The 14421-nt window shown below is 34.5% G+C and overlaps 1 protein-coding gene across 2 annotated transcripts in view; it reads right to left on the bottom strand.

Annotated features, from left to right (window-relative positions):
• Positions 1-14421, bottom strand: part of EYS (eyes shut homolog) — a 1673869-nt gene that overhangs the window by 1302458 nt on the left and 356990 nt on the right. For both annotated transcript variants that reach the window (XM_049695235.1, XM_004282511.3), the window contains exon 11: positions 6478-6577. In XM_049695235.1, coding sequence (XP_049551192.1) covers positions 6478-6577 — 100 coding nt within the window. The remainder of the gene's footprint in view (positions 1-6477; positions 6578-14421) is intronic.

Raw genomic sequence — 14421 nt, 5'->3', positions numbered from 1 at the left:
CCAAGCCATGGAAATGACCTAAATGTCCACTGACAGAGGAATGGATAAAGAAGATGTGGTAAATATACACTATGGAATATTACTCAGCTATAAAAAGAATGAAATAATGCCATTTGCAGCAACATGGATGACCCTAAAGATTATCATGCTAAGTGAAGTAAGTCAGACAGGGAAAGACAAATATCATATGATATTACTTGTGGAATCTAAAATATGATACATATGAATATATTTATGAAACAAGAACAGGCTCACAGATATAGAGAACAGACTTAGGTTGCCAAGAGTGATGGGGTAGAGGAGGGAAAGGTTAGGAATTTGGAATTAAAAGATACAAACTATTATATAGAGAATGGATAAACAGTAAGGTCCTACTGTATAGCACAGGGAACTATATTCAGTATCCTGTGATAAACCATAATGGAAAAGAATATGAAAAGGAATATATATATGACTGAGTCACTTGCTATACAGCAGAAATTAAATGCAATATTGTAAATCAACTATACTTCAATAAACTTTTTTAAAAAGGGAGTGAAAGATTTATAGGATATTTTTATGGATCAGACTGCAAGATAAAAACTTCCATTTTCTATTGTTCAGAACTCATTCACATGATCTCATGTATATGCAGGATAATTAAGCTTGTGCCAGAAAAGGAAAGTAAGAGCCAAGCAGACAGATTTCGTAGCTGACAGATGTATAAAAATATAAAATGATTTAGAAATTATCAAAATTATGTTTTTATATAGTATAATATATTTCTAGTATAAATTTTACCACATTACATGATTATAAGAAAAATATTATATACATTATTAGGCATATTTGTTTTATAATAGTTTAACTTTGTTTTTGCTTTTTTTGTTTTGTCCTGTTATATATATGGCTTTTTGTGAAAGCTCATTAAACATTTTAATGTGTTTTACAAATGTAAGTCACTGACATTAACTGGAAAATTCTTTTCTTTTCTTTTCTTCAGTATAATTAGTGAATTAAAATACTTAATACAGGCAGACCTCTGAGATATTGTGGCTTTGGTTCCAGACCACCACAATAAGTCTAAATCACAATAAAGCATGTTCACACAAATTTTTCTGGTTTCCCAATGCACATAAAAGTTATGTTTATGTGATACTGTAGACTATTAATTGTGCAATAGCATTATGTCTAAAAAACGTATTCATACCTTAATTAAAATATACTTTATTTCTAAAAAATTCAAACCATCATCTGAGCATTTAACAGGTTATAATCTTTCTGCTTGTGGAGGGTCTTGTCTCAATGCTGATGGCTGTTGACTAATCAGGGCGGTGGCTGCTGAAGGTTGGGGTGGCTGTAGCAATTTCTTAAAACAGGATCATGAAGTTTACCGCATCAACTGACTTTCTTTTCTGAGCGATTTCTCTGTAGCATATAATTCTGTTTGATAGCAGTTTACCCACAGTAGAACTTCTTTCAAAACTGGAGTCAAATCTCTCAAAACTTGCTACTATTCTTATCAACTAGGTTTACATAATATTCTAAATCTTTTGTTGTCTTCGACAATCTTCACAGTGTCTTCAGCAGGAGTAGATTCCATCTCAAGAACAGTTTTTTATTTTTATTTTTTTTTGCTCATCCATAAGAAGCAACTCCTCATCTATTCAAGTTTTACCATGAGATTGCAGCAATTCAGTTACATCTTCAGGCTCCACATCTTCTAATTCTAGTTCTCTTGCTGTTTCCACTGCATCTACATTTCCTTCCTCCACTGAAGTCTTGATCCCTTCAAAGTCATCCAGGAGGGTTGGAATTGACATCTTCCAAACTCCTATTAATGTTAATGTTTTGACCTCTTCCCATGAATCATGAATGTTCTCAGTGACATCTAGAATGGTGAATTCTTTGTTCAATTAACTTTTTTCAATTAGGTTTTCAATTAACTCTGCCAAGACCCATCAGAGGGATCACTATCTATGGCAACTATAGCCTTACAAAAATGTATGTCTTAGATCATGAGACCGGAAAGTCAAAATGACTCCTTGACCCATGGGCCGCAGAATGGATGTTGTGTAAGCAGGCATGAAAACCATTCATCCCACTGTCCATCTCCATCAGAACTCTTGGGTGACCAGGTGCACTGTCAATGAACAGTGATATTTTGAAAGAAATCTTTTTTTTTTTCCTGAGCAGTAGTCCTTAACAGTGAGCTTAAAATATTCAGTAAACCATGTTGTAAACAGATGTACTGTCATGCAAACTTTGTTGTTCCATTTACAGAGCACAGACAGAAGAGATTTAGCATAATTCTCAAGGGCCCTAGGATTTTCGAATGGTGAATGAGCATTGGCTTCCAGTTAAGTCACAAACTACGTTAACCCCTAACAACAGTATCAGCCTGTCCTTTGAAGCTTTGAAACCAGGCACTGACTTCTCCTCTCTAGCTATGAATGTCCTAGATGGCATCTTCCAAAAGAAGGCTGTTTTGACAAAATTGAAAACATGTTGTTTGGGGTAGCCACCCTCATGAATTATCTTAGCTAAATCTTCTGGATAACTTGCTGCAGCTTCTACATCAGCACTTGCTGTTTCACCTTGCACTTTTATGTTATGGAGATAACTTCTCTCCTTTGACCACATGAACTAACCTCTGCTAGCTTCAAGCTTTCCTTCTATATCTTCCCACCTCTCTCAGCCTTCACAAAATAGAAAAGAGTTAATAAGGCCTTGTTCTGGATTAGACTTTGGCTTAAGAGAATGTTGTGGCTGGTTTGATCTTATATCCAGACTACTAAAACTTTCCCCATATCAGCAATAAGGCTGTTTCATTTTCTTATCATTTGTGTGTTCACCGGAGTAGCACATTTAACTTCCTTCAAGAACTTTTCCATTGCATCCACAACTTGGATTTTTGGTGTAAGAGGCCTAGCTTTCAGCCTTTCTCAGTTTTCAACATGCCTTCCTCACTAAGGTTAATTATTTCTAGCTTTTGATTTAAAGGAAGAGATACATGACTCTTCCTTTCACTTGAACACTTAGAGGTTATTAATTGGCCTAATTTCAATATTGTTGTGTCTCAGGGTATAGGGAGGCCTGAGGAGAGGAACAGAAACTAGGGAATGGCTAGTCAGTGAAACAGTCAGAACACACACAATATTTACTGATTAAGTTCACCTTCTTATATTTGTGCAATTCTTGGAGCCCCAAAACAATGATAATAGTAACATCAGAGATCACTAATCACAGCTCATCATAACAAATATAACAATAATGAAAAGCTTAAAATATTTCCAGAATTACCAAATTGTGACACAGAGTCACAAAGTGAGCAAATGCTGTTAGAAAAATGGTGCCAATAGACTTGCTTACACAGGGATGACACAAACCTTCATTTTGGGAAAAATGCAATATTTGTGAATAACAATAAAACAAGATATGACTGTAGTCATTTCTATAATAGTCACAGATATTAATCAAAATAAAATTGTGTATATAAAATATTAAACCATTTAGGATTACCTAAAATGACTATATTTTACATATTTTCTGTTTTCTTCAAGTGTAAATTATTTTGAATTAGAAATCATTTATTTGTAATCATTCGTTTCTTCATTAAACGTCTTTATTTTAGAATAGTTTTAGATTTACTTAAACATCACAAAGATAGTGAAGAGAAACTGGACACTGCAACCAGTTTCCTCTACTATAAACATCTTGTGCTATTATGTTATGTTTTTCACAACTAATGAAGTGATATTGATACATAATTTTTAATTAAATCCCATATTTGATCTGGATTTCCTTAGTTTTGACCTAATGCCATTTTCCTTTCCAGGATCCAATCCAGAATACCTCACTACTTTCAGTCATCATGTCTCCTGAGAGTTCCTCAGACTTTCCTTGTTTTTGACACCTTAACAGTTGTAAGGAGTATTAACCAGGAATTTTGTAGAGTATCCCTCAATTGGGACTTGTCTGATGGTTTTCTCATGGTTAGACTGGGGCAACATGATTTCAAGCTGAAGATCATAAAGTTAAAGTGACATTCTCATTACCTCATATTGAAAGTTTTGCTATTAACATGACTTATCACTGTTGATATTAACTTTGATCACTTGGCTTAGGCAGTTTTTGTCAGATTTCTGCTCTGAAAAGTTACTCTCCCCCTACACCCCATTTCCATACTGTACCCTATGGAAGGTAGTCACTAGTTACAGCACAAACTTAAGGGGTGGGAAGTTATGTTCAACCTCCTTGAGTGCAAAGTATCTGTCCAAATTATTTGGAATAATTCTGTATAGAAGATGTGTCTATTATTCCTATTTATTCACTTATATATTCTATCATTTACTTTTATCAGTGTGGACTCATGAGTATTTATTTTATAATTTGGATAATAAACCAATACTCCTGTATTTTGCTGCTCAAATGATTCTGGTCATTAAGAGCATCTTCAGTTGGCTCCTGTGTTCCTTTGAGATACTCTCATGGTTTTGTTTTCTGAGTACTTCATTGCTTTCTAGTATTATAAAATTCTCCACGCCCATTTGTACATTCTGTGTCATAGTCCCAGAATCAGCTAGATCTCTAAGGAGATCTGCTTCCTTTCACTGAGAATGACATAAGAAACAAATATTTAAACACCGGGAAAACTTTGTTATTTTTAAAATAAAATCTAAGTATTTTATTGATTGGGGTTGTTTAGACTATTCTCTATGCATCTTTAAAGATATATAAATAAATATGTATTCAATTCTACTACCCAAACATTATAAAATATTACCTACTGTATAGATTTTACATATATATGTTAGAAAATTATTTAAAATTACAATTAAACACTTGAAGAATGTTAATTTCCAGCAGGCAATGTGGTATTTATATGATTTATCTCATTTAATTCACATTCAAATCAACGAGGTAAGTATTTTTAATCTCTGTTTAACAAATAAGAACACTGTAATTTAGTGAGTTTAAATATATACTAAATATTTGAAGTTAGTCAAGCAATCATATATTTGATTAATGATTATAGAAGATACTCTCTAAGAAAATTAGGTACAACATATAAGAATATCTCAGTTGATAATATAAAGTTGAGCAGCATGGTGGTTAATTGTATGTTAACTTGACTGGGCCATAGGCTGCCCAGATTAAATATTTTTTCCGGTGTGTCTGTAAGGGTGCTCCCTGATGAGATTAGCATTTGAATCAGTGGACCCAGTAAAGTAGATTATCCTCCCATCTACTGAGTGAGCATTATTCAATCTGCTGAGGGTTTGAGTAGAACAAAAAATGAAGGAAGGGAAAATGTGTTCCTTTTCTGCCTGCCTGCTTGAGCTGGGACATTGGTTTTCTCCTGCACTTGGACTGGGATTCACACCACTGGCCCCCCTGATTCTCAGGGCTTCAAATTAGACTGGAATTTCACCACCAGTTTCCTGGGTTTCAGCTCGCAGACAGACAGCAGATCATGGCACTATATCTTATCATGGAGATTCATTATGAGGAACTGGCCCACACAGTAATGAAGGATGAAAGCTGTCATGATCATGTCTGTCTGAGTAAGTATATAGTTATAGATATATAGATATAACTCCCATTGTTTCTGTTTCTCTGGAGAACCCTGAATGACACAGTTTTTAAATTCCATGGCATAGAAAAATATACTAAAGTTCAAGGAAGTATCCAGTGATTGACTTTCTGTATACTAGTTTGCACAAAAATTTATCAAAACATATATTTTAGGGCTTCCCTGGTGGCGCAGTGGTTGAGAGTCCGCCTGCCGATGCAGGGGACACGGGTTTGTGCCCTGGTCCGGGAAGATCCCACATGCCATGGAGCGGCTGGGCCCGTGAGCCATTGGCCGCTGAGTGCGCGTCCGGAGCCTGTGCTCCACAACAGGAGAGGCCACAACAATGAGAGGCCTGTGTACCACAAAAAAACAAAACAAAACAAAACAAAAACATATATTTTACAGGGAAAACCATACATTTTGCTTTTGAAAAAATAACTCCTTGGCTGAAGTTAAAAAAGTATCATCAAAGTTGAAACAAAATTAAAAGTATCAGTTAATGGCTTACTCTATGTTAAGCACAATATAGCTATATTCAAAAATCAGATAAATGGTTACTTTAGAAAGAAAGAAAAAGCAAACCTTGACAATTTCATGAGAAATTGAATAATAGGAACAATATTTCAAATATAACATGATAGCCTGCTTATATTCTTCCTTATTATTTTACCATTTGCTTGTAAGATGGTCTTTCTAATAGAAAACTAAGAAACTTGACTGTTTTAGTGGGTATATAAACAAAGCTCATTTCACTCTCATTTCTGCCTAAGGGATAATTGGTTGGTCACTTTAGAAGCTGACTTTAAGGAAATGAAGGCCTCATAATGTTGTTGGGAGACTGAAATGAGATCAGACAAGAGACATAAATGCTCTTTAAAGTTAATTATGTTTGCTTTTTCTTCTCTCTCAGTGGTCATTACCTTTAAATGGAGCCACGCATTGACAGGAATGATTACCAGCATGGTCAATGCAGGTAGCTCCATTCTTGCGGGGATGTGAAGCACACTCATCTACATCTATCTATTTCATATCTTGTACCTTTGAAAAAAGTTAACAGATTTTAAGTTTCAATAAGTCAAACAGGTGCCAGGTTATAATTCTTAAATTTGCTCAAGCATTTTAACCCTAAAGGGGATGATATTTGAGATGAAATTCATCAGATAAGAATGCCACATATATTAGTGTCAGGGCTCACCTTACTACAGACTGCAACAACTTCTCTTGGAATTACTAAATGCAGACTAATTGCTGAGTTGGTGGATAAAGACTGCTTAGATGTGAACTAATTTATCTTCTGATTTGGAGTCTAGAGGTAGAATAGATGTTTCAGGTTATTGAAATGCAAATCAAATGTTAGGCTAAAGGAAATTTAAAGAGGAACAAAAAGGAAGTACTAGTGAATCAATAACATCCTGACATATGTCCCCCAGAGTGAAATGCTCTTTATAAAGGCACGGTTTTCAAATGGTACTTACCAATAAAACCAGTGGGACAGATGCATTTGAATTTATCCATGAATTCTGTAGATGTAGTGCTCTGGAGGCAAGGTGATGAATCACATTTTTTTCTATTAATTTTATAAAGCAGGACTATATGGAAAGAAAGGAAAACAGAAATGTCCAGTCACTATATAGCCCTAATATTTCCTTTTAACTATTCTGCAGTGCAGATTTCCCATTAGTGCTCCACCTACACCTGTGTTGCTAAAACTGACTTTTCATATTATATCACTTGCATTGTTTGTCAGTTTGCAGAGAGCTAAAAAATGTAGCCTACACTGACACTGAATTGATTATTGACTTCTGACAACTAATTTTTTGCCAATATTTAACAAAAATAGAAAAAAAAGACATTCACACATAACACATTGTACTTATAAATTAGATGAGTGGTAATCTTCCTAATATTATTAAATATTTTTTCTCTAATATGGTGAAATGAATCTGGGTTGGAGAAAAATTACTGTTACATATATCTAAATAGGAAAGAGCATGAGTAATTAAATAGAAAATCTATTTGCATTACTATTTTCACTGACAAAATAAAATATTAAGTGACAATATGACATTAGAACATCAAGGTAAAGTGAAGAAAAGGTGAACACTAACACTAAAAATGAATTTAAATCCACTGATTAATAGTTAACATGAGGGCTTCCCTGGTGGTGCAGTGGTTGAGAGTCTGCCTGCCGATGCAAGGGACATGGGTTCGTGCCCCGGTCCGGGAAGATCCCACATGCCACGGAGCGGCTGGACCCGTGAGCCATTGGCTGCTGAGTCTGCGCGTCCGGAGCCTGTGCTCCAACAACGGGAGAGGTCACAACAGTGAGACGCTCGCGTACCGCCAAAAAAAAAAAAAAAATTAACATGAAATTAAAATGAATAATAAATGAGGGCTTCCCTGGTGGCGCAGTGGTTGAGAGTCCGCCTGCCAATGCAGAGGACACGGGTTCGTGCCGCGGTCTGGGAAGATCCCACATGCCGCGGAGCGGCTGGGCCCGTGAGCGATGGCTGTTGAGCCTGCGCGTTCAGAGCCTGTGCTCCAAAACGGGAGAGGCCACAACAGTGAGAGGCCCAAGTACCGAAAAAAAAAAAAAAAAAAAAAAGAATAATAAATGAAAACTTTGTTTATACCTTAAAAATATTTATTTGGTAATTTGCCTTATGCATCAACTTTGTGAAAAAAATATGGCACATTTAAAAACCTGGGTTTGTTCTTTGTAGTCAAGGATATACCAAAATTCGTCTCTCCAAAAGACCTTGCTATCTGTCATGTAATTTTAAATCTTCTCAAGTTTTTGTTCATGATAAATAGTACATTAAGTTTATATAAGTGGCCACATATTTCCTGAAGATTATTATTCTTAAGAAGGTTAACCACATAAAACCAGTCTCTTAGGTTTAATAGGAAAAAAAAAAAACCACTGTTGGATTCATGATTTTCAAAACAAATATGACTTTCTCATTGCCTAAAAGTTATGCAGTACTTTTATTTCTCAATCATTCTCATAGGAGTAGAATTAGGAACAGTTCGTGAGAGTTAGATATTGAGCAACATTTTAACTTGTAATGATGGCAGTTAGATGGTATGTGCTTGCATATAAGGAAAGTATTAAAAGTATTACTTTTTCCAATCTTGGAAAGTAAAAGTCTGTCTATTATTAGCGTTTCCTCCTAATGTAAAACACACACACAGACACACACACACAACTACATAAATATTTTAACACATCATCAAAATAAGTGATATACTGTATTGACAAGTACTCCTGTAAGAGTTACCATGTTACTATGGTAACAGAACGGGTGTGGTGTAAAAAAAACATTATAACTTTTAAACATAAGTGTAATGGACTTACAGCTAATAATTCTAAAAAACTGGCTCATTTACAAAAGCAAAATATTCATTCAACTCTAAATATATCTATTTCTGTGATGATGTGAAGATGTAGTAAGATAATCCAAGCAGGTATTATATGTTCAAATATTCTCCTGGAAAAAATTAATATGCATGTGTATGAGATGAATTGTATCTTCTAAAAATAAAGAATTACTTCCACCTCAAATTAACATTTGATTATCATAATTTTGGTTAGCAGGTATGCCCACCCTGAAATCCATTCTGACACAGGCAGGAAAAGGTGTGTGAAGATCAACACAAGTGCTCCCATTTGCCCAGGCATCACTTAGGCACTCATCTACCTCAATCTCACAGTCTCAGTTAGAAACAAGCCAAAGATTTACTTCATTATAAACATGTCAGTGATGGAACTTACAACTGAGTCTAACATTATGTTCAGAATATATGAGATTTTCAACGTGTCTGCAAAAAATCAACACATTGCCTAATGCTATTAACTAGACTTTTACTCTTTCTGTTTTTGTTCTGACGGGACTGCAACTGTGGCTTGATTCTCATCTCAGTGAACCTAGGAGAGTTCAAAAAGTCCATTATCTTCTTAAAATTAAACTCATATATGACTGTTTATACATAACTGTACGGTGTTAATCAAGTTGACTTTCCTTTGATGTCTTTTCCTTCAAAAACTGTCTGTTATACATATTGACATGCTTGTTTCTTTAAATTACCGTTGGTTCACAAATTGGCCTCAGTACACAGAGGGCAAGGAGAGATCAAAGAAAGAGGCAGATCTTTCCAGATTGGAAGGCAGCAGGTTTAATACGCAAGGGAACTCACTTATGAGGCTTGTCTTGTGTGCCACATGATGACTAGATTTCAGCACTCACCCACCAGAATCTTAAAAGTTTATATAGAGGCTATAACTGGGTCTAGTGCAGATGGTCTTAGCAGCACCTTACTCTCTCAAGGCTTCATCCTTGAAACAGCTCCTAATGTGGGAATAGTTGGTAGATCATACATTTCTAGGACAGGGGAGGGGATGAGGGGCCTCTGATTGCCTGGGTCCAGTTCTCTGGTCAACCGGCAGTCACATCCTCTTGATGACTTCTTCCAATGATTAATGTAAGCTAAATTATTCTCATTTTCAAAAATTACTTTAGATATTTCCTATGAGAAAAAGATGATAAAGGGCTTCCCTGGTGGCACAGTGGTTGAGAATCTGCCTGCCAATGCAGGGCACATGGGTTCGAGCCCTGGTCTGGGAAGATCCCACATGCTGTGGAACAAATAAGCCCGTGAGCCACAACTACTGAGCCTGCACATCTGGAGCCTGTGCTCTGCAACAAGAGAGGCCATGATAGTGAGAGGCCCGTGCACCATGATGAAGAGCAACCCCCGCTCGCCGCAACTAGAGAAAGCTCTCACACAGAAATGAAGACCCAACACAGCCAAAAATAAATAAATTAATTAATTAATTTTAAAAAAAGATGATATGTTTTTAGCAAAAATTTTTAAGGATAGAACATGTAGTGAGATTTGTCTTCTGTTTACTTGTGGTACTCATCATCTGAACTTCCTTGTACCTGGAGAATTATCTACTCAATGACTCTTTGATAAAGTTAGAGACCACCTCTCAATATAGAAGGTGAAAATGCAAGATATTTTCTTTCCCAGTCTCAGATACCCCTAAATGTGAGTATGCAACATAAAGCTGGCTAGTATCATGGACCCACCATGAGATTTGAAAGGACGCTGGTGATGGATGAAAACGGGGAAGGATAATTCATTTTTTCTGCAGGTGGCAGCATCAGGACAATCACCCAGTTTTCAAGTGCCCTAGCATCTGTGTTCCTCAGTGTCAGGACATCCCTCCCATGGATGCTGTGATAGTAGACAGTGTGTCCTTGTCTGCTATCTGGCTTCCCTTGTTCATGTCAGATTTTCAAATCTGGTTCTAGATATTAACTTTAGCAGACAAAATCTCCAAAACAGCTGCTATAAATATCAATATGTTAAAAGTATTATAGGAAACTACATTTAAATAATTAAATTAAAATAGAATGACAAGGACACAATAAACATGGGATTCCAACAGGGAAATAAAAACTATAAAATAAATAAAGGGAAATTCTATACTTGAAAATTCAAATAACTGAAGAAAACAGTTTTCTAATTGGGCTTAATAGCAGATGTTATGGGGCAGAATAAATAATCAATGAATTTGAAGATAGATCAATAGAAATTACATATCATAGTCAGAATCCACTAGCACCCACTGAAACACTAAATAATCCCATAAAAGTTAACTTTGTTTCCAAATCATTGGCTTTTGTTGCATAACATGAAGTTGGGTTTTAATCATATTTCTAGGCACCCATTTCTATCTTCATTAACTTATTTTTCTCTTTCTCTCTTTCCCACCTAGCCTCTTGGATTTTCCCAAGCATTAACCATTCATCCTGTTTTCCTCCTGTGTCCTCTGCATTCAGGACTTTTCTTACACTCCTGTAAACATATTCCCTACAACCATAGTTCTGGTCCTGGCTTTTGATTTAATTCCTAGTATTTGTGTCAAACTTATTCCTAGTCATATTGTTTTCTCAAATTAAACACCTCAAAGAACTAAATTCTTCTCCAATTAAAATGTTATTATCAGTAATATAATAATTCATATATACAATAATAGTTAACGAAATTCTCCTCAGGTGCAAAATTTAGGAATAATTTTAGATTATTTATTCCATGCCTGATACTTAGGAAATGAATGTATATTGGTAATCACAACACATACAAGTAAATTTTATTTGTGGAGGGAGTGTATTTATATACAAATCTATTTACTGCAATTTTATTCAATGTTATTGTCATGTTTTGCATTATAACATTTAGCAAAGTGCCAGGAGCATGTCTTATTTAAAAACAAATGAGGAAAATAAAGCCATCATATTATGAACATGTTTATGATATTAATGTCATTAAAATAAAATAATAATTGAAACAGGGAATTTAACAAGTGTAGTTTTAGAAAAAGTTGTTTATTTAGTTTGTCTATTATATTAAAGACAACAGAACTATATAACCCCAGTATAATGAGGAAAATACTGTGTATTTTTCTATGTATTCCAATATCTGGATGAACATTTAAAATTCAAAATTTGAATTTTTTATATTTATATATATTATATACTGAGTGTTATATATTTTATAACAAATTTCATGAAATTTTGTTGAAAGTTTTCCCATTCATATGCATATATATTTACATTATTTTTGCATACAATCATTGCATAATAGTTTACTATTTTCTTTATAAGTACAAAAATTTCTGATTTTCATATCTAAAGATATTTAATTACATATTCTGACTAATGGCTCCATATTGCACAATTAACCAAAACACTTATTTTTCTACCCTCTGGAAAGTTCTGTAAAGTAAGGAATTAAAAAAAATAAAATAATCTTCAAGAAGAAAGAGATTGATTAAGGGAAGTTGTCTTGCATGGAATGGCTATTTCACAAATTTTACATTGACGAAAGCTAATATGAGTAAGGTAATGATGAAACATGGACAAAGCTGAGGAGGCTCTTCATGGTTGAGTCCTAGAAACAGGTCAACAACTCCGTTACATTCCTGAGGAAATTCAATGGACAATAGAGAATTTTTTAAAAGTTACACTCATTTTCCTCAGCGAAATATGGACAAATATTACATCCACAAAATGAGAATAAGATGATACATAAAGGAAATAATCAAAAAAACTTAAAAGACTCATTAGTATTGACAGTATTATTGTGAAAATAAAATCTATTATAAGAGTAGGGAAATAGAGTGAGTCTCTAAAAACTATATTACAAAACTGTAGTAAAGGAAAATCTGAGAGAAAAATGAAGTCATATATAAAACCAATTCAAGCATACCATCATTCAAAGGAAGTACAGGGATAAAAGAAACATCAGTTAGTTGATAGAAGAAATATGCTACAGTTTATGAGACATGAGTTGTTATTTAGGAGCAATAAAAGATCTAGTCTTGTCCTTTTTACCACGAAATTTCAAAACATCAAGGATAAACAGAAAATTTTAAATGTTTCTGGAGAAAAAAAAACCACTTGGAGTAATGAAAATAATAAATTTGGGAATTCAGTGACAAGATATCACATGATAATGGCTGGGAAATATCATTGTCTAAATTAGAACATGAAATTAGTGAGTGCTGAAGAAATTATTTTTTCAAGGATAGTTTTGTGGCTCCATTCCACATATAAAGTGGATGTGAAGCTGTACTACATTTGTAAAACTTACTAATAAATTAATTTATTTTTTATATACAAAGGAAGAAGTCAATGAGAAATTTGAGCAGACATTTTAAAATGTACAAAGAAGGTCATGGCATGAATAAACAAAACTTTGACTTAGTTTGAACAATTGATTCAGTGTAAAAAAAGAAAAGCTATGTGATCTCAAAGGTAGAAATATTGTCCTTCAAATGGATTTGGGTTGCAACATAGGAAACTTCAGAAAAGAAATATAATTCAAGTGTCACTTCTTCAGTGAAGAGTATTTTCATATTCATAATAAAGTAAATGTTGGTGACTTGTTTTCAACTTTTTTCAAGCAAACACAGATGGTTTAATTATACTTACATTAATGTATTCAAATAGAGTCAAAGTAAACACAAAATTTTGGAGGTGAAAAGGGTTAACTGGGGAAGTGAAGAATAAGAGCAGTATATCCTTAAATTTAATAAAAGTCAGGATAAGTTATATAAATTTGATTAAGAAATAGAAGCTTAAAGGTATTATTTGACATGGTCAACATAAGAGCTAAAAATAATATTTATTGAGAGAAAGATGTAGAGGAAAGGTGGATTAGGGAATTAATGAGAATAAGATTCATACAGACAATGGAGAACCAATAAAGTCTGTAATTAAATTACAAAACTTAAAAGGAAAATTAAAATTTTGCATGAGCAAATTAAGGCACTACAGAAGAAATAAAGTAAGAAACTATTTAAATATGTTTGTCTGCATTTCAGCCTTGAAGGTAAAGCTGTTCTGAGAGTCTGTTGCTTTTTTATTGGAAGTTCTTTTGATTTCATTTACCATGTTCATTGCTCAATTTGATTTTTTTGTTTGCTGCTAAATACTGTAACAGTCTCAATAACGTTTTGTGAAAATATCTCATCTCTTATGAGATACTTGAATTTAAAGGGATGAGTATACAAGGTTAGTGTGAAGTTCATAAAAATGCCTAGTTCTGTGACTATCATTAGGTAAATTAGGATTCAAGGTTCTCAAATTTTTTTTTTTTTTTTTTTTGGCTGTACGTGGGCCTCTCACTCTTGTGGCCTCTCCCGTTGAGGAGCACAGGCTCCGGACGCACAGGCTCAGCAGCCATGGCTCACGGGCCCAGCCACTCCGCGGCATGTGGGATCTTCCCGCACTGGGGCACGAACCCGTGTCCTCTGCATTGGCAGGCGGACTCTCAACCACTGCGCCACCAGG

The sequence above is a fragment of the Orcinus orca genome, chromosome 12 (assembly GCF_937001465.1).
Source record: "Orcinus orca chromosome 12, mOrcOrc1.1, whole genome shotgun sequence".
NCBI classification, from domain to species: Eukaryota; Metazoa; Chordata; class Mammalia; order Artiodactyla; family Delphinidae; genus Orcinus; species Orcinus orca.
The sequence above is the reverse complement of the archived record's forward strand: the minus strand, read 5'-3'. Positions and strand labels throughout refer to the sequence as shown.